The sequence below is a fragment of the Nothobranchius furzeri genome, chromosome 3 (genome assembly GCF_043380555.1).
Source record: "Nothobranchius furzeri strain GRZ-AD chromosome 3, NfurGRZ-RIMD1, whole genome shotgun sequence".
Taxonomy (NCBI): Eukaryota; Metazoa; Chordata; class Actinopteri; order Cyprinodontiformes; family Nothobranchiidae; genus Nothobranchius; species Nothobranchius furzeri.
Window position 1 is genome coordinate 64696564 of NC_091743.1, and position 19113 is coordinate 64715676.

Consider the following 19113-nt stretch of genomic DNA (forward strand, 5'->3'; position numbering starts at 1 on the left):
CTGGGTTGCAGAAATAAAGGAATAATAAAATTAACCTAATACACAATTTACACTCAAAACAGACACAATTCTATAGAATAAAGCCCTGATCGGCTCAGAAACACAGAAAAACTTAGAAAAATGTTCCTGGAAAGCATAAACTAAGAAACTCTGGATCATCTGGGTTTTTTATTTTCCAAGAAACGGTTAGATGGAAGCGTGGTGGAAGGAGGACGTTTCAGTATCATGTATGGGTAAATGAAATAAACACGTAATTATCTTTCATCAGGAAAAGTCTGAGCACATCACAATAGTTGTCAAATCAACACACACACACACTTTGACTTTCCCATGCCTAACCCATAACCAGTGTTGCTGTATTCCTAACCCTAACCTCAACTAAAAGTTGATTCACACCATACCACTAAAACCAACTTTTAGGGGTTTTTCTACTGAGGGCCTGGCAAATGTCTTCACAGTTTCAAAATGTCCCCATGTTAGAGGTGAAAAGTCAAAAATGTGTCCTCACAGCAGATGAGAGACAAGCACGCACACACACACGTTACTCTGCACCGGTCACTCTGCTAACACACAATCAAATAAAAACATCACACGATGGGACAGAAGCGATCCTTTTAACATAAGCAGGAGCTGCGATGGATTAAAAACGTGTGGAAAATATTTGTTTGATCTACGGAAGAAACAGAAAACACTTCAGCGTTTAAAAGCATCGGTTTTTAGAGAAAGTCTGGAAATAATTAGCTTACTTCTTGTTCCTGCCATGCTAAGCTGTTCAAACTAATCTTTAGGGATTTTAATTCTGAAATGTGGATTTAAGTGGATGAGATATGAGAATTATAGGACAAAAAAATCCCTTTATTGTCCCTAATTGAGGAAGCCAGCATGCCACAGCATCTATTCACAACAGATAAATAATAATTATACAAATAATTACATCAAATTCCTAACATATATTGTTAAAAAGTAAAATAAATATATTTTAATTGTTTTTATTTTATGCTGATTTACAAATCCTTTTTACCAAAAACTTTACAAGTAAGATCGCTGTTATTATCCAAAAATAATAACCAGCTATTACCAATAAATACTGTGGAAATGTCATTAGTTGGGCTTATTTTATAAAAATGAAATAAAACTTGATCATGACACCAAAGGGCATGAAACAGACCTCAGTAGGACTAAACAATGACGATGCATGAATGATGGGGCAGCAGTAGCTCAGGTGGTAGAGCGGGTTGCCTCATGATCGGAGGGTCATGGGTCCGATTCCAGCTCCCGCCAGGGGTATCCTGCTGTTGTGTCCTTGGGCAAGACACTTCACCCAACTTGCCTGTGTTAGTGGTGGTCAGAGGGGCCAACGGCGCCAAATGGCAGCCTCGCTTCTGTCAGACCTCCCCAGGGCGGCTGTGGCTACAAGTAGCTTAACATCACTAGCAGTGTGTGAATGTGAGAGTGTGTGAAAGTGTCTTTGGGTGTCTAGAAAAGCACTATATAAGTTCAATGCATTATTATTATTAAATCAGGTTTCAGGATTTTTAACTAGGAAATTAAACCAGATGACATCTTGAGGGAAACATAAAACAAATGATGCTAATAGTAATTATTTTCAAAAAACAACAGTTATATGAATTGATGATTTTCACTTGTGGACAACATTTGCAGGTAAACGCAGCACAGAAACGCGTACATCTGCTTTACTAATGAACTCGTTAGCTGGACCCATCCTGAAATACCTCCTCCAGCTGCTAACAGCCTACTGGGTTCAGTCCAGGACAATCCTCTTTGATTAAAGCTCTGCTCGCTCACAAAGGGTGAATTTATTCAGCACATTCCAGGCAGCAGCAGCAGCTATTCTCAGAATATCCTTGAAATGTACTCCGATTTTTTTTCCTCCTTGCTCTCAGCACCGAGGGGAGACAACTGCTATTCAGCATCTCCCAGACATCAGCTGGTTCTTAGTCAGTTCTGGGTATGGGGTGTGATTACACGAGAATAATCAGATACGTTCAAATCATAAAAAATTATAAGCCGTATGTGGCCTTGTGCCAGTGTGTGTGTATGTGTGTGTGTGTGTGTGTGTGTGTGTGTGTGTGGGTTTGGCTTTTAGAGAAGCTGCAAGAAAATAGCTCTGCTGAAGTAATGAGCCCACAGCGACTTATTAGAAATACGTTTGTGCACAAGGATTTCCAGGAATTTTCGTAAATTCATCGGTTGTTTTCCCTCAGATCTGCAGTCTGAAGGTGTCTGAACAACGCTGTTTAACCAAAAATGTCCTAAACAAAATCTGGGGTATGTTTATAAGCAAAGAAAACCACAAGACAATAATCGGATCTGTGCAGAACCGGACCGGCTCCATAAGAAGACAAAGAACAACTCCGTAACCATTTTATCTAAACTAAAAAAAAAAAAAGCTCCATCTTCTGAGGTCACTGCACTTTAAACAAGCTGGATGAAAAAGTGTGACACCCTGAAGCTTCTTTTTTTTAAATGTTTTAGGATTTTTAACAATCATAAACTAAGCTTAGGCATTGTAGCTGGAGTCATGATGGTTAAAACACAGAATGTGAACTAATGGGAACATCCAGCAAATGGAGAGCATCTGCAGGAATCCTGGGATAAAAGTCACAAAACTCTTATAACCAGATCTGTGGCATAAGAAACACCTACTTATTCCATTTCTCAGGCTTTAACTGGAGCAGAAATGATTAGTCATTAACTATTAACACTGCTCAATAAATTATTTGACGTCATTTAGGTCTGCAGACGAAAAAGTGCAGGTGTTGACATTTAGGTTTGCAAAGTTTGGCAAATAAAAGGAAGTTTGGGGTACAGGAACTAGGATTCTTTTGGAAGTTTACCGACATGGAAACCAATTTTAGTCTCAGCGGTCCGCATGCAGGCAGCTCCTTAAAAACACCCCCATAAAAACACAGCTGGGAGCTGAAGCCAGCCTTCCTTTATCTTCTCTTAATGGCTCTGTTGCATTGTCCTGAGAGTAGGGTGCTTACCTATGAATATGTCATTTAACACACTAGTAATAAAAGCAAAATCTCTTCAGCCCAGATGGTTTCTTCTGTTTGATAAACGTTTGTATCTTTTGAAAGTAAAAAAAAATATTTAAAGCATTTTCTTACTAAATCATTAGAATCCCTTTCAGCAAAATGTTGTTTTTTTCCCCTTTGCGAGACAAAAAAACCCATATTTGTTCTGCGACATCAAGCAGAGACAGATAAAGTCCACAAGACTTCTTAGAAACAAAGTTCATTCTGGAATTCCTGGGAAAAGATTAAGACTCCACTCTTTGGGATCAGCAGGCTTTTTTTTTGTGTGAAAACGGCCGTGATTCTGCTGCAGCATGTTTCAGATACTATGTCATCCCAAAATAAAGCATTAGGCTTTACAGTTTAATGTTTGGAAAACTTTTACCCTGAACAGGGCGTTTTGCACATTTGTAACAGTTCAGGAGAAAATTGAGCTGTGCCCCCTTCCTTTTGACCTTTGTCAGGCTAATTTAAGGATATTCTGGATTAAAAAAGAAGAATGAGCCTCATAAAAAAGATAAAAGTGGAAAAAAGGTGAAAGAAAAGCCCTTTCGGGCCTAGCAGTATGGCTTCTAGGCCGTTTCTGTGAGTTTATTCACACAATAACAACTTGTTTTCTTCAGGATAATAGAGCTCTAAACCTCCGCAGCCATGTTTTTCCAAACAGGATTGAGAGAAATCTATATTACTGGAAACGGCCTGTGTGCATTCCTATTATCTTTAATGTCGAGGCGGTGAATTCCCAGAATGAGGACTCTGTCAGGGCCGCCCAGCGAGGCGGAGTCAGCTCCCGCAATTATTCCTGGAAAGCGAGTAGGCAGAAGCAGTCGCGCGGTTCCTGGGAGCTCGAGACACCGGGGGGAGGGGGGAGGGGGAGGGAGAGGGGGGTCACTCTTCAGCGAAGCGACAAAAAGAAAGAGCCAGCGCGAGACTGGAGGACATTAGAGCCGCGCTTCGAATAAACCCGAAAAAGATGCTTTTTCTCATGGGAGTTCTCCGTACCGACACAGCGACAGGGCTCGGCCGCTGAGAGGAGCGTCAGGGCGGCGCAGTAGAACCGCTACGGCCGGTGTGACGTCAGGGGCAGAGCCGGTGCAGCGGGGAGTTCTCAGAAGCGACTTCTAGGAAACGGTGAATTTTAAAAGCCAAGCCTTTAGCCGCTGTCCTTCACACATACAGGGCTCCGTGTGGCGACAGCACTCCGCCGCGGCCGCAGCGACCACAGACGGGCGTCCGTTCTGTTTCAATCTTTAATCTTTACGCGTGAAAGTCGCGGTTTTCCCGTTTTAGTGACAGAAGCGGATCTTCATCTCTGAGCTCTTTGTTTTTCTTCTGTCCACGTTTCCAATCCAGCCTCAGATTGAGTCTGTAGCCGAAAGCGTCTGGATTCCTGATGCAAACCTTTTCTTTACGACTTGGAAATCTAACTGGATTTTCTATAATAATAATAAAATAAATCCCGGGAAGACTTAACAGGATATGATTCTTTGTGAGCGCGGGTAAGCAGACATTTGTTTTCTCTTTCTCATTTTTTGTTTATTAAAAAATAGTAAAATCATTTTTTATGCCCATCTTTATGGGTGTTCATTATTGTGCTTTAGTGTGTTTTTATTCTTAACCAAAATCAATTAAAAAAATAAAAAACTTCAAAGTAATTCTAAGAATAGAAAATTCCTGAAGTAAAAAATGAGTTCTAGTAACTCACGCATGCATAAAAAAAAGATTTCTTGGAAAGCAAAAAGTGCTCCCAGGAATGCAAATGATTGTTTTTAAGGAATATAAAAGCTGCAGTATTTTTCCAGCTGTGGTGTTTACTTATAGATCTATAATCCTTTCTTTCTCCCAGTCCCAGAAGTCTGAACACTGAAGCCCCGCGGGGTATGCGGGAAGAAGCTGTAGCCCCTGTGGTCCCTTGCCTCCAGAGCTCACCTCACATATGGGACACAGTGAAGGACCTGACGGCGATTGGCCTGAACCTGTGCTACCTAGAAAACTCGGGTACTGAAGAAGAATTTGCATTTCCAGCTTCATTTCTGCTTATTTCCCCTTGGTTCCAATTATCCTTTGGTGTTGACTTATTTAGCCTTCAGCATTCTTAGAAAACGTCATGCAAATAAAATCATTTTGCTCTAAAACTTCCTTGATTGCACTGATCTGAACCCTGTTTGTTCTGTGTAGGATGGTATTGGGGGGCTGTGACTGCAACGCAGGCCCACGCTGCCCTCCAAGAAGCACCAGAGGGAACCTTCTTGGTGCGGGACAGCAGCCACCCTCTCTACATGCTGACCCTGACGGTCAAGACGGCGCGAGGACCCACGAGTATACGAATCCAGTACTGTGGCACCCAGTTCCTGCTGGACGCCAGCTCCCCAGCCCGCTCCAGCCTCTCTTCCTTCCCCAACGTGCCCAGCTTGGTGCAGCACTACATGGGGGCAGAGAGAAAATCAGAGGAGAGGAAGGCAAAGGAGGACGAGCGTCACTGGAAGCCCACAGAGCAATTAGTTCAGGAGTCGTCTGTGGTGCTAAAACTGAAACGGCCCGCCTACGTGCCCTGGGGCATTCCCTCGCTACAGCATCTCACACGTCTGGTCATTAACAAACACACCGACTGCCCCGATGAGCTGCCGATTCCAAGACCTATGCAGCATTTCTTAAAGGAGTACCCCTTCAAAGTATGAGTCCTGGCTCACTCAGAGGAGAAAACAAACTGCTGAACAGGTCCTTTGTGCCTCCGGCCAGTCACGCACGCGCACACAAAAACATTTCTGACAAAATCAGACGCAAAGTCACTTGAGGCTGGCGAGTCGAGGACAAGCTGGAGGAACACCTAAGGTGTGTAAGGACCTACTCTAAGATGGATGTGATGAAACAGGACATGCTTCTGGATGTACATATTGTTTCTAAGAAATATGCTAATTTCATTCAGACATCTTTTATGTCGTTTTATTTTCTCAACAAAGGCATTTTTGTATTTTTTACATGTGTAAATATTTCTATTAAAATAATTGAAAAATAAGTGCTATTTTATTTATACAACAATGCATTCACTTCCCCTTTTTAAACAAACAAAAAGAAAAAACATGGAATTGCCCTAAACACTGCTGTTGCTCACGGCTAACCACACACTCATCCTCACATTTACCAATCACGTGCTGTCTGCTCTTGGGACGCTTGTGAAATATTGTTTTCAGCATAAATCACCCTTGAAACAAAAACTTGGTGGCCTTTGAGCATTTATTGAGAGAAAAGCAGATTTTGAGAGGATGTAATAAGGCCACGATGTGTGTGTGTGTTTTGCTCAACAATGCATATGGTCTGCATCTGAATCAGTGGGTGAGCGGAGGGGAGGACCGTTCATCAGCGGATTCACAGAACTACTGAACGCTTCCCGGGAGGAGTGAGGGAGGTTCTGAGAGGGTTCGTTCTTAGAAAAGCTCTGGTAATTACCTTCAGCTCGGAGCCTGCTTTTGTGCCGTCGCATTCACATTTTTTATTGTGAGATTGGGGGGGGGGGCATCCGTCACCAGGTGAAAAGTGCATCTGTGACAGGAAAACCGTCTGACGTTATGCAGGATATTTTTTATTTTTTAAGGGACCGTATTAGCGTGAGCCTGGTGACTCAGTGGGGGTCGAGGCTGGGGCGACCTGAGCTAAAGTCAGTGTAATAGGATCTCAGTTCCTCAATCCTGATCCAGTTTGTGGTCCTTGTGTGACGCCTTCTGGAGGATGCAGAATCGTGGCCTTAGAAACAAAAACATCGAAGGTGTGAGATGACGAAAAATTTTAAAAGAAGCAGGCACACTCCTCCTAATATGCTTCTTTAACGATGTTGGAAATATGAAATGTTTTTTCTTTATTTATGAACACAAACCTGCCGCTGGTGTCGCGTCGCGTTTCCACAAACCGCAGCTCTTCCACGTTCTCCTCCGCCCACTGCCGAATGAGCGGGGGGTGTCTGGGGTCCACTTCCAAGTAAACGCGACTGTTTATCAAGAGAGGAGTGACACGGAAGGGATTAAAATTTAATTAACAAAAGAGCTGGATTATAAGAATTGACCTTGAGATGAGAGCGTGTGCCTGGAACTGTATTCACAGGGAAACTCTCAGAAAGCTGAACTCGTCAAAGACGCAACACGATACTTGTGTTTTTTTAGAGTGTGCTGTTCCCCGCGACAAGTTGCCACTGCCTGTAGGTATTAAACCCAGGGTGTGTGTGTGTGTGTGTGCACGTGTGTGTGCCCATGTGTGTGCGTGCGTGTGTGTGTGAGGGGGTTCTCACCCGTGATTTGACAAAATGAGTGGGGCCAGAGTTAAAATCTGTTTGATCACAGTCAGGCCGTCTTCACCTCCATCTAAAGCAGCATGATCCTCAAATCTGGGAACAATAATAAAGCAAACAAAACAGAATAATAATGTTAATTAAAACATTTGATGCATTCAAGGAAAATAATTACATTTTCTGACATAAATTTATTATAAAGTGTCAGATTTGTTCACAATAACAAGATGAATAAAATCATTAGATTTAAACAACCCATTAAATAAAACAAACGGTGAGAAGCTTCTAAAGGAATGACCGGAGTCGGATCTGCTGGTGTTTTTACTGGCGTTGAGGTTTAAGTTTGATAGAAAAAATAAACAAAAGTAATTACCACTCTGAGTAAATCCAAGATTTACCTAACTGAACTTTAGCTCAGAACACAACCGTTTTAATCATTGACTAACGCCAGATGAAGAAGGGAAACTACACGTGTTTGCTTTTCTCTCATATTCCCAGATGTTGTTCTAGAGTTGAGCCCAAAAGTCTGTAAATGTTACAGCATCTTTGAAAACCATCCATTAGTTATTATTATCATTTTAAACCCACCTTGGTCAACAATGAATTTCTATTTGATCAAAAATAAAGATTAGTTTGAAAAAATGTCATTGACTATGTTGAGTGTTTCTACTTTTTAACAATAAAACACATAAATTGTTTAGATATTTCTTCTGCTTTCTTCCCACTTAAATTGTTTCAGACAAAAATAATCCAGCTGATTATTGGGTATCCAAACCACCCTGACTATGTGAAAAGTTAATTGAACCCCCTAACTTAATAACTGGCTGTAACGCTGAGCAGCAACGACTGGAACCCATCATTTGTGATAACTAGTTTGGAGCCTCTTAAATCAGCCACACAGAAGGAATTTCCAGCATGATCGGCCTGTTTAGGGTCATAGGTCGGACAATAACCTACCTCAGATGCTCTGTGGGAAAAGCCTTTATGTGGTATTAACTCCAGGCTACAGCTCACCTCATTTAAGATTATTAGTTGTTTATTTTTCTTCTAAGTTCTAATTAAACTAAATATTTTCTTCTGTTTCAACGCTCGGCGATAAGAGTAAAACTGATGTTTGAACACTTTCCTCCCTCTGCCCCTTAAAAATGATCTGCGCCAGAGAACGCCAGCAGAATGCAGCCTCCTACCCCTAAACTCTGAGTTGTGGTTAAACAGAAATGGCTTCCTGCTTGCATCCGGAGGAAGTGCCTTCTGATTTCCTCTAAGTCCATTTCCAAGTATCGGCTGATATGAGGCCCTATTGTTAAACCCTTTATCTCTGCCTGCTCATTTGTTTTTTAAGCCTGTTACGCAGTTATCTTCGTCATTCGTTTCTTGACTTTATGATTGGAAGTTTGTAGGGGTGTGGCACCAGTTTTGTTTTAGTCTTTCTTATTTGAAGGTGTTTTATTTATTTAAAATAATATATTTTTAAAAAGGTCAGTTATTCACTTTCTGGATTTTTTGGCAGAGAGCAAGTTCACGGTTCCATCAGTTAGAGCAAGTCGCCCTGAAGCAGCAAAGCTGCCCCAGACCATCACACTACCACCTCTATGTTTTACGTTGGTAGTTTTCTAGTTTTACACCAGATGGTTTTACTCAGGGCTGCACAGTGGCACAGTGGTTAAGAGCTGTTGCCTCATGACAAGAAGGTCCTGGGTTCGCTTCCAGGCCTGGGATCTTTCTGCATGGAGTTTGCATGTTCTCCCTGTGCATGCGAGGGTTCTCTCCGGGTACTCCGGCTTCCTCCCACAGTCCAAAAACATGACTGTTAGGTTAATTGGTCTGTCTAAATTGTCCTTAGGTGTGAGTGTGTGTGTGCGTGATTGTTTGTCCTGTCTGTGTTGCCCTGCGATGGACGGGCTCTCTGTCCAGGGTGTACCTCGCCTGATTGCCCATTGACCGTTGGAGATAGGCACCAGCCCCCCCCCCCCCCCCCCCCCCCCCCCCCAACCCTACATGGACAACTGGGTTCAGAAAATGGATGGATGGATGGTTTCACATGGTCCATTGAACATTTCCACCAAAAGTTATTCTTTTTGGTCAGTGGAGGTTTTGGTCTTTGAACTTTTCCATTGATGCCCTTTCTACCTAGCCAGGCAAGCTATCCTACATAATATAGGGTGTTTCTCAATGAACCTCGCCTTGATTCTTGGTCCCGCCCCGGTTGCCTAGGAGATACGTCATCAGGAATCGCCAAGTTGTGTTCCAATGTTCATGTGGTGCGGAGGCGGCTGTCCTCTGTTTGTTAGCCGTTTAGCTAACTGATCAAGGATACATGGGAGGTGTCTTGTTGCTATCTCTCAGTCAAACATTTCCCAGAATACAGCGCAGTATTTTCAAAAGGATGGAGGATCAGGAGCCAGCAGCTACTTCGGGGGCAAATTTCCAGTTTAAATTTAAGTTAACTAATTTTAGTTATTCGGCTGGTATCTAAACTGTTTTTTTTTTTTTAGATCCAAAGCAGTTATCTATGGTTGCTGCTTCAGTGGCTAGCAGGTACCAACTTGATTTAATTTAACCAATACATACACAATTAAAAAAGTATAAAGTATAACTTTACCTCACGTGTCACATGACATGACTGCCGTGGCCAAGGAAGGACAATGTCCTCGTAAGCAAGGCACTGTCTAACATTAGGCTACAACAGCTCTCACAATAGCCCCATAAAGATCATTACAATATTTAGAAATATTTTTGATGTTTACATTGTTTCATAATAATTCCTAATAATTATATGATGAACTCTAAAAATTTTCTGACTATGTCTGAACCTCATGGTTGAAAATATTTTGCATTTTGTAAAAATTTGCAATGATGGTTCTTTTTTCAAATGATTTCAACAGAGTAATAAAAATATGTATGATATGTAAATATTAAAGTTTCTTGTTCTGTGTTTATGATCCATGTACTGTCCCAGTCCATTTTAATGAGAAGATCATATAATGGACTAGGACAGCACACGGATCATAACCACAGAACAACAAAAATATGAAAGATGGATCGAGGAAGCGATAGAAATAAAAAGACGCGGGCACAAAACCATGAACCGAGACGGTGGAGTATTCACATTGGATCAAGCATGGGACAGTGTCATCAGCAAGGAGGAGGCGGGCAGTAGAGGGCGACATCGTCCTCTGCTGCCCGCTGATCAAAGGAAGCGACGCCACAAACAACGGCAATCTCTGATGACAACTAGAGATAGTAGCCGAAACATGTCAGGTAAAAAACTATTTTTTACTAAAACTGTGTAAGAAAATAGCAAAGAACGGATAACGAAGATAAACACAGAATGAACGTACAAAAGAGTAGATGTGTGATTGTAAATTCTTCGCAACGTTTTGAATCATTTCAAATCGCATCGTGAAATGTATCGAATCAAAAATCTTTGTCGTATCATTAAAGAGACAGCGTTACTTTTACCGGAAATATCCACCAAAATGTTGTTGAAAATGAGTTAAATGATGACCAGTTGAAAAACTTTGGCGGCTTCGTAACATATAATCATAAAAATCGGATCTAAAATACACGTGAAGTCTCTGGGCCATATTAGACACAATGTTTAATTCTATGTGAGTCCGTGAGGACAAAACGCATTTACTGATTTGTAACAAAGGGTTACGCAACTTTAGCCATTCATTAACATTGTTTTAAACATTTACCTCTTCGTTCGCTGCCAGTGATGAAAGGGAGTCTGATGTTTTGACCCTAATGGCCTTCTGTTGGTAAGGTCTTACCCAAACACAAAAACACCACTTACTTGCAATGATTTAGGTATGTATTGTCCCCTATCACCAGGGAAAATATACACTGTCATGTTAATGAATTGTCAGCAGGGATGAATCGTATTGATTGGCAGAGGGTTTCACCAGATCGTTATCGGATCATATCGCAGGTGGCGAATCGACTCGACCTCAGTGGTGGGGATTCACATCCTAATGCACAAACCCCTTTCTTTGAAAAAGTAGTTTGCTTGAACAGCAAAAATATTTCCTTCTCCACCTTTAAGGGTGACAAAGAAAGCAAAAGCAGACATATGCTTTTCCACAACACCTTTTTCATTCACCTATAAATTTCCGGCTCCAGGGATTGAAGGTCTTCTGAAAACAGGTATGGCGGATTACTGACCAGAGCTGAAGCTGAACTGCAGAGGCTCAACACTCTGTCTGCATCTGGAAAAAGAAACAAAACTAAAATATGAATATTTTTAAGCACAAATGCATTTCGATTTATTAGTCAAGAACTGGACTTTCATTTTTACCTTTCATGACATCAACACGAGAAACCTGGAGTCTGTCCTGAAGCCCCAACCTGTGCAGGATTCGTCTTTGTTAATGCTTTACGTAAACATTAATGGAACATAAAAGGTGACTTTACAAATGTGCATTGCTGTGATGTAGTTACCTCGAAGCATTCTCTCTGGTTAATTCAACTGCATCCTGGCTTTGATCCAAGGCAAAGACTTTAAGCTGGGTCAAGAGAAGCACACTGTTTGAAGAAAACATCTGCTCCAACTTCCCTTTTATTTGTATTAGCAAACAAAGATACCTGCCTCTTCATAACATGATTGCACACACAAATACATACGCACAATACATCAGCAGAACTGCACTTATAGTGCTTATTCATTAATACAGAACTTTTCCCCGTACATTTCCATTTAATTATATTTATTCAGTCTAGATTTGTACAAAAATGTCCCGTAAATTATTGTTTGGAAAAAGAATCCCATGATGGATAATGGCATCATTAGCAGGGGGATGAAGACTATAATTTTTACACGAGGTGCGGTGATGGAATGGAGTGATTTTACCTGTCGTCTTCAGCCTCCCAATCTGGGCTAGAGGGGAAAACAGGAGGCACTCCTTGCGTAAGAAACCCAAACACACCCAGACTAAACTGACAGGTTTTAACAAGGAAACGGAATCTTTGGCATAAAAATGCCACATCTCTCCAACAATGCAACATCATGATGTAGCTTTCGAGTAACAACGCTGTAACACGATCAGATGAGTGATAAGAACAGGCTCCTAGTTTAAAAAAAAAAAGCTATAAATATATCAATCACTGGGGCTTGTTTAGACCAATCAGCGGCCATGACCTCAGTGGTTTCACTGGATTTGTTTTATTTCCTGCTCTTTTGATTGGGGAGCACAGTTAGAATTCAAAGAGGAACATATAATGCAAAACTCACGTTTTGCATCCCTTTGTGCTGCCACGAGGGTCTCTACTGCCTCTATAAACACCACAAATGTGGGGAAAAAAACCATTCATCCATTTTTTTTCAATGTTTGGTTTTAGGAATTATGTGCCTAAAATTAGCTGTTTCAAAAACTCCCCCATTTGTGACATCACAAATTGGCCCAGAACCCTTTTCACCTCTCAAGGCTGGAGGAGTAGAGGCTCTACTCAGAGCTCCTCCTTATATCAGAGCTCCTCAGCTAATAGCAGCCTGAGCGGGGGATGGGAGGGTGTGGCTAGCTCCAGCTTGTTATCTTATAGTGACAGAGCCCGGAACAGCTCATTCTGGAAGGTACTGAAAATGTCAAGAATAAAACTACAGAAATTGTTTTATGTGAGAGAGATCTGGTGCAAAGAACTTCATAAAGATGTTTTGTATCATCCCTAAGGTAAAAGGATCAGTATTAGACATTACCACAATCATCTTGAAAAAGTTGAAATAATGCAATTACTTGCAACCTTTTTTGCCACAATTTTGAAATAAGACTTTTAATGGTGAAAAATTATTGACCTGCAGTACTTTTATAGTTCCAATAGCATCTAGAGACAGTTTGAAAAACAACCGTAGATTCCGCCCCACGACCGAGCTCTTTCTATGGGTCGTGGCCAGATTATATATTCACACATAAAGGACGGCTTGCCAAGCAAGTACTTTTAGTCAAATTTGTCAAACTTAACAAATATAAGAATTTGCCTTTCACAGGATTGTCTTGTGAATGACTCAAACCAGCACATAAAATTAAAAACCACATTTTACATTTTTTAACAACGCAAATTCTCCAAATTTTATTTAAATCTGACTGAATAAATTCAAGATATTGTAGGTTTCATTTCATCAACATTTCAAGACTGAAATTCGTAAAGATCGTCTGAACCTTGTCAGAAGGTTGCAGGTTCGAGCCCCGCTCAGTCGGTCGCTGTTGTCATGTCCTTGGGCAAGACACTTAACCTACCTTGCCTACTGGTGGTGGTCAGAGGGACCGGTGGCGCCTGTGTACGGCAGACTCACCTCTGCCAGTGAGCCCCAGGACAGCTGTGGCTGCTATGTAGCTCATCCCCACCAGGGTGTGATTGTGTGTGTAAATGACTGATTGTGTTGTAAAGTGTCCTGGGGGTTCCAGGATGCTAGAAGGTGCTATATCAAACACGCGCAGTTTTGCTGTATTCAATGACACCTTTCTTCTAAATAAATAAACATGCCAACTGTGCAGTGAACAGAAAATGTCTTGAAAGTGTCTCTTAGCCCGTGAATTCAACGCGTGCCCCTTTGACTGCTGTGAGTAAGCCTGAATGATGCTCTGGAAACAAGATGTGCCAGAGAGAGGAGGCGGAGGTGGATATGGCGGGGGTGCATGAACAGAAAACCCACGGGGTTAGAACAATAAAATTCCTGCTGATTCATCCACTGCTTGTTCACAGATTATAAAATGTGCTGAATAGACTCGTTATGTCACCATTGAAGCGGTGTTGCTAGCAGCAAAAGTGAGAATCAACATCGATTTCATTAAATAAACACAAACTCACCCGAGGCAAACTCTTCAGCAGACTAAGAGAAATGGCTCCTGATCCACATCCCACTTCCACACATGATTCCTGAGCAGCTGATCCCACTCCAGCTCTGGATTCCCTCTGCAGATCCGTGAGCACCAGCTCGACCAACTCCTGTTCCAAATAAAATTAGGTGACTCTTTAATTCACCTGTTTTGGTTTTTAACGATGTGTGCATGTTTCCTCTCTGACCTCGGTTTCAGGTCTTGGTATGAACACAGGAGGCCTCAGCTTCAGTGTCAGGTCTCTAAAGTCCCACTCCCCGATGATATACTGCACCGGCATTCTGCACATCAGGGTGTTGGCATTCTTAGCACTCCACATCAAATGTATTTTTATACAAAGATGTGCTTCATGGAAGAACCTACCTAGAGAGGCGCCTGGTGCAGAGCCGCCACACCTGTTCTGTTTTCTCACAGCTGAGGAACTCTGTTAACCTTTTGCGCTCCAGACATTCTTTCTGGGTAGAGAGCAGGAAGACATACTTTTGGTTTAAATCAGCTCTTGGTAGATTATGTTTGCATATAAACAGGTAGACGCACAGTTTTTGCCCCCAGCAGATGAGCAATGATGAACTGGCTGGATTGCTCAGGCTCAATCACACCTTTCTCCTCAAAGTGCTTTGCCCAAACATCCATCGCCTGCAGAGCTGTGATCCGTCCAGAAGGTAAGGAAAGAGTGCTGCAATTTACCCTGGGGTGCAAACTCCAAATCCTCTGAGAATAAAAGATGTTTATACATAATTTATGCAGAGATGAACAGTGTTGGGCAAGTTACTTCAAAACTGTAATGCATTATTTATTACTTGTTACCCTCATTTTAAAGTAATTCATTACATTACAATATTACTGATTTTAAAATGTAAGGCATTACACTACTTTTGCATTACTTTAAGTTACTTTCACCAAAACAACTTCAATATGAATCTGGTAATCTGACGCTCAGTGAGCTCATGACATATGTGTGGAAAGTGATGTGGTGTCTGAGCTAGGGTTGCTGTTAAAAACAGTCAGATATAATAACAGTGCTTTAAAATAATTGTTTATTAAATAAAAGCAACAACAATCTGTACTCTCAGCACGCTGCCATCTTATAGGGCCATCTGAGCAGGGAGTGAGGTGGTGGGGGCTCCAAACCTATATTTGCCTTGGTCCCCAAATGCCTTGATACGGCCCTGGATGTGGGACTGACTTCTGGGGTGATCTGATTCTATCGCATGTATAAATATTAAATGCTTATATATTATTGCTCTTCACTGGTAAAATGTGTATCGGGGATAAATCTACCTACTTTTTTTCTTTTCAAGCACTTTGTTTTGTTTTCTTGATTTTATTTGAATAATTTCCTGCCCTTTCTCTCTCTCACCTTCCTGCATGCTTCATGTTTTCTCCGTCTTCCAGAAAAACTGTTTCCTAGATTTCCTACTTCCTAACGATCAGCCAAAGGGATCTACCGAACGCAAAAAAAAAAAAAAGCTTAATATGCGCTGCACTCCAGCAGCAATGAGATGAAATCACCGGGGCACAGATTATGAACTCACCTGAAAAGTACATGAAGTACCAGAGAATATGGGCTGATATAAACGATCGCAAACGAATTATTTTGTTTTGGTGGAGCGATTTTGTGAATATAACAGCGGCCGCGCGCAGGACGCAGCTGGAGTATTTGAGCCATTACCGCTGCGTCCTCTCTACTCATAGAATGCCCGCAAAGCTGAGTCCATAAATGACGTCATATATGTGGATACTGGATCTTTTTTCAGGCTTCCCGCAATTTGAATTTTTAGGAAACCCAGATCTTGATTCTGGGTTTAAAAATACATTGTAATTACTGCGTTACTGACAGAGTACAGAGTAAATATTACCATTTTCTTTCCCTGTAATGCCTTACATTACCACATTACAGCAAAAAGCAATGCATTACAGTAATTAATTACTTTTGTACTGCGTTACTCCCAACACTGGAGATGAATCATCTTCAGCTGAGATGTTATCAATGGAGAAAGGATTCATGATAAAGAGTAGAGTGAAAGGAGAGGTAGTTGAAGGGGGAGCATCAAAACGGAGGATATGTAAGAAAATAACAGATATCTCTGTTTGCACAAAAGCATACTACACAGCTTATTTAGCTCTTTTATACAGAGAAACAACATCTACCTCTTTATAAATAGTGCAAGATTCTATAGTTTCCACAGTGCTATACTTTTATATTTATAATTTTTTGCTGACTTGCTTTTAGTTTGTTTTTATTTATTTTATGGTGATTGAATCCTGTGCTTGTAATTTTGTTCAGAAATGCATCTGCACCGATCTGAGCCTGAAAAGGTCAGGCCTCCTTCTTCACATCGAGTGCAGACTCGAGTCCACGCGGCTTTCGCGTGGACAGCCATCAACATCGGCTACGGATTGAGAGCAGAACGTCTCTGGAACGTTGCTCACGAGTTCACGCGATAACAACAACGCTTGTAGAAACAAGTTAGTAATCAAAAGCCAGACCCGTCTTCTCAAACCTTCATAATCTGTGAACCAATATCCCTGTCATCAATAAGAGAAGAAGAAGCCGGAAGAATGATACGGCACAGGTTTCATTTTGGAAAAAAAACCAATGCACCTTTCTGAAACACGCCTCACTTCCTGTCTGTCTCATGTCATTTCTTCAACTTCATGACGATTTGCATGCGGTGTCCAGAAAAAAACAGAAACTGCATGGAAAGATTCTGCAGCTCTGCATCCGGCCCCGTACCCCAGCCAGAGTGAACGCTATGATTGGACTCAACGACTTTTGGTCTTCTGGGAAGAAAGACAAATTCCGATCCGCATCCGCTCCACACCTAGTGGAAGCCTCAAAGTGGATCGGACAGCTGGATGTTTTGATCACGGCTTCACCACACAATTTATTGTGATAAACTTAATAAAACATATAAAAGGTTGTATTGTTAAGGTGACACCTCATTCTGATTATTATTATCGTTACTATAGTTTACTCTAATCAGATTTGTATTTTTTACAAGAAATGTAAGAAAAATATTGATTCACTGAAATATTGCAATATTTCATGTTATGATACTGAATCTATACTTAAAAGCAGCATGTTTCTTGCATGTTTTAGATCATGAGCACTGCTGTTTGGTATGATTTAGTGATTAACCAATCCTGTAGAAACTAAGGAAGGCTGGGGAGACATTTCAGCTGTTAGATTAGGTGTTAAAAAGACAAACGCACAGCGAGGAGATATGTTTTACTTTCGGTTCTACAAACAGACACAAGGGGGTGCTAAAATCAAGCCAAAACTGCCAAGTTTGCCTTTAAAAGCAGTGTATAAATATTTTATTGATAATCTACATGCAAACATTCACTATATTTCTTTTGTGCGGTGCAATTCAAACTTTGACTGCTAGGTGGCAGCAGTTTATTTATTTATTTATTTTACAAAACTCACAATAACACAGGATGAGTTTTTCTATGAACTTCAGTCTTAATAATTGCAAAGATTGTCTGGCTTTTAGTATCACAATATATTGCATCATCTCCACCATATAGTGATGTATACCATAACACCAGATTCTTGCCAATACACACACCTACAATGAACATAAATTCCACCATTCTTGGCCAGTATTTAGCATAACCCTTCTAATTGGTGACCAACCTAAGTCTGTGAACACACTATTGTTAAGAAATTCAACAGAATGTACCCTTGTTCATGAACTCACCATCACAACCAGATTCCCCGGTCAATACGGTTACTAACATCCAGGTCTTCCAGAATGGTTAAAGTGACAATGTGCAGTTTTTATCATTAATCTTTGTAAATATCCATCAAAATTTGGCTGAAAATCATTTAAATGATGCCCGGTTGTTGAAAAATATTGGCAGCATCATAACATATAACCATTAAAAAAATGGGGTCTAAAATACATGGGAGCGGGTCCAAGTCTCTGGGGGATGCCATATTAGATGCAATATGTCCTTCTGTGGGAGCCCGTGAGGGCAATACACATTTGCAACAAACGGTTATAAAACTTTCGCCATTCCTAAAGTTGTTTTACACATTTACCTCTTCACTCGTTTCCAGTGATGAAAGGTAGTCTGATGTGCTTGTCATTTTGCTGGCAGTTAAACGATCTGACAAAGTACTCATTTGAAAATTGCACTCCAAGGGATTTTTGACCCTAATGGCCTTCCGTTTATATGGTCTTACTCGAACACAAAAATAGTGCTTGCTTGCAATGATTTAGGTATGTACTGCCCACTATCGCCAGGGAAAATACACACCCCAAAAAACTATTTCATAACTTCAAGATCTTTGAAATATCCTCATTAGCTCGCCAGAGCGATACCATTATCGGAAAAAGGAACTGGCCCAAAAATCGGAATTGGTGCAGCTCACATGTGAATGGATGATGATGCTACTTTGTTGTTACTTTTCAGTACTTCATGTGGAGTTTCAGCACAACCATAAGAGTTTATCTTCTATTAGTCAGACATGAAACAGCTTGTATAGTCGACATAATCCAATAATGCAAGATGCATGCAGTTATTTTTAACATAAGCAATTTAGCAGACTAAAAACATTGTCCTCGTTTTCACGTGCAGTTACCTTTGGTCCACCACTCCCCCTGACTCCAAAACATCTGTAGCTTGTATTCAGCAATCTTGTCCACATCGTTTTAAACAAAATAAGAACTTTTATTCATTCACCTACAGCTCAGTTAAGCTCAACTCTGTCCCTCTTCTACTCACAGGAGCTGTATTACAGAACGCGTAAATAATTCCTTCATTCTCCTGGACAATTTTGCGCGACTGCATAGGAAATATGATAATTTGTAGGAAACAAATAACACTGATTGACTGAGCAGGTCGCGTGCATTGAAAATCGTTTCGAAGGTCACGTGACTCAGAAATGTTTCCGCATCCGGCGCAGTTGCGCAATATGCGCAAGACGGCGTTTGCTTTGGAACTGTTG

General features: G+C 41.1%; 2 protein-coding genes across 2 annotated transcripts; one reads left to right on the top strand and one right to left on the bottom strand.

Annotated features, from left to right (window-relative positions):
- The first annotated feature begins 4210 nt into the window (after positions 1-4210).
- cisha (cytokine inducible SH2-containing protein a) lies at positions 4211-6057 on the top strand. Its single transcript, XM_015958989.3, has 3 exons — positions 4211-4540; positions 4888-5039; positions 5220-6057. The coding sequence occupies exons 1-3, from the start codon at positions 4521-4523 to the stop codon at positions 5717-5719; spliced, it is 672 nt and encodes a 223-aa protein (XP_015814475.1). The 5' UTR covers positions 4211-4520; the 3' UTR covers positions 5720-6057.
- A 494-nt stretch (positions 6058-6551) lies between these two features.
- Positions 6552-18965, bottom strand: hemk1 (HemK methyltransferase family member 1). The gene is made up of 11 exons (XM_015958988.3): positions 18748-18965; positions 14691-14864; positions 14517-14608; positions 14341-14434; positions 14125-14262; positions 11764-11828; positions 11621-11670; positions 11426-11531; positions 7321-7416; positions 6913-7023; positions 6552-6782 (listed from the first exon to the last, which is right to left on the bottom strand). The coding sequence occupies exons 1-11, from the start codon at positions 18811-18813 to the stop codon at positions 6722-6724; spliced, it is 1053 nt and encodes a 350-aa protein (XP_015814474.3). The 5' UTR covers positions 18814-18965; the 3' UTR covers positions 6552-6721.
- Between the last annotated feature and the right edge of the window lie 148 nt (positions 18966-19113).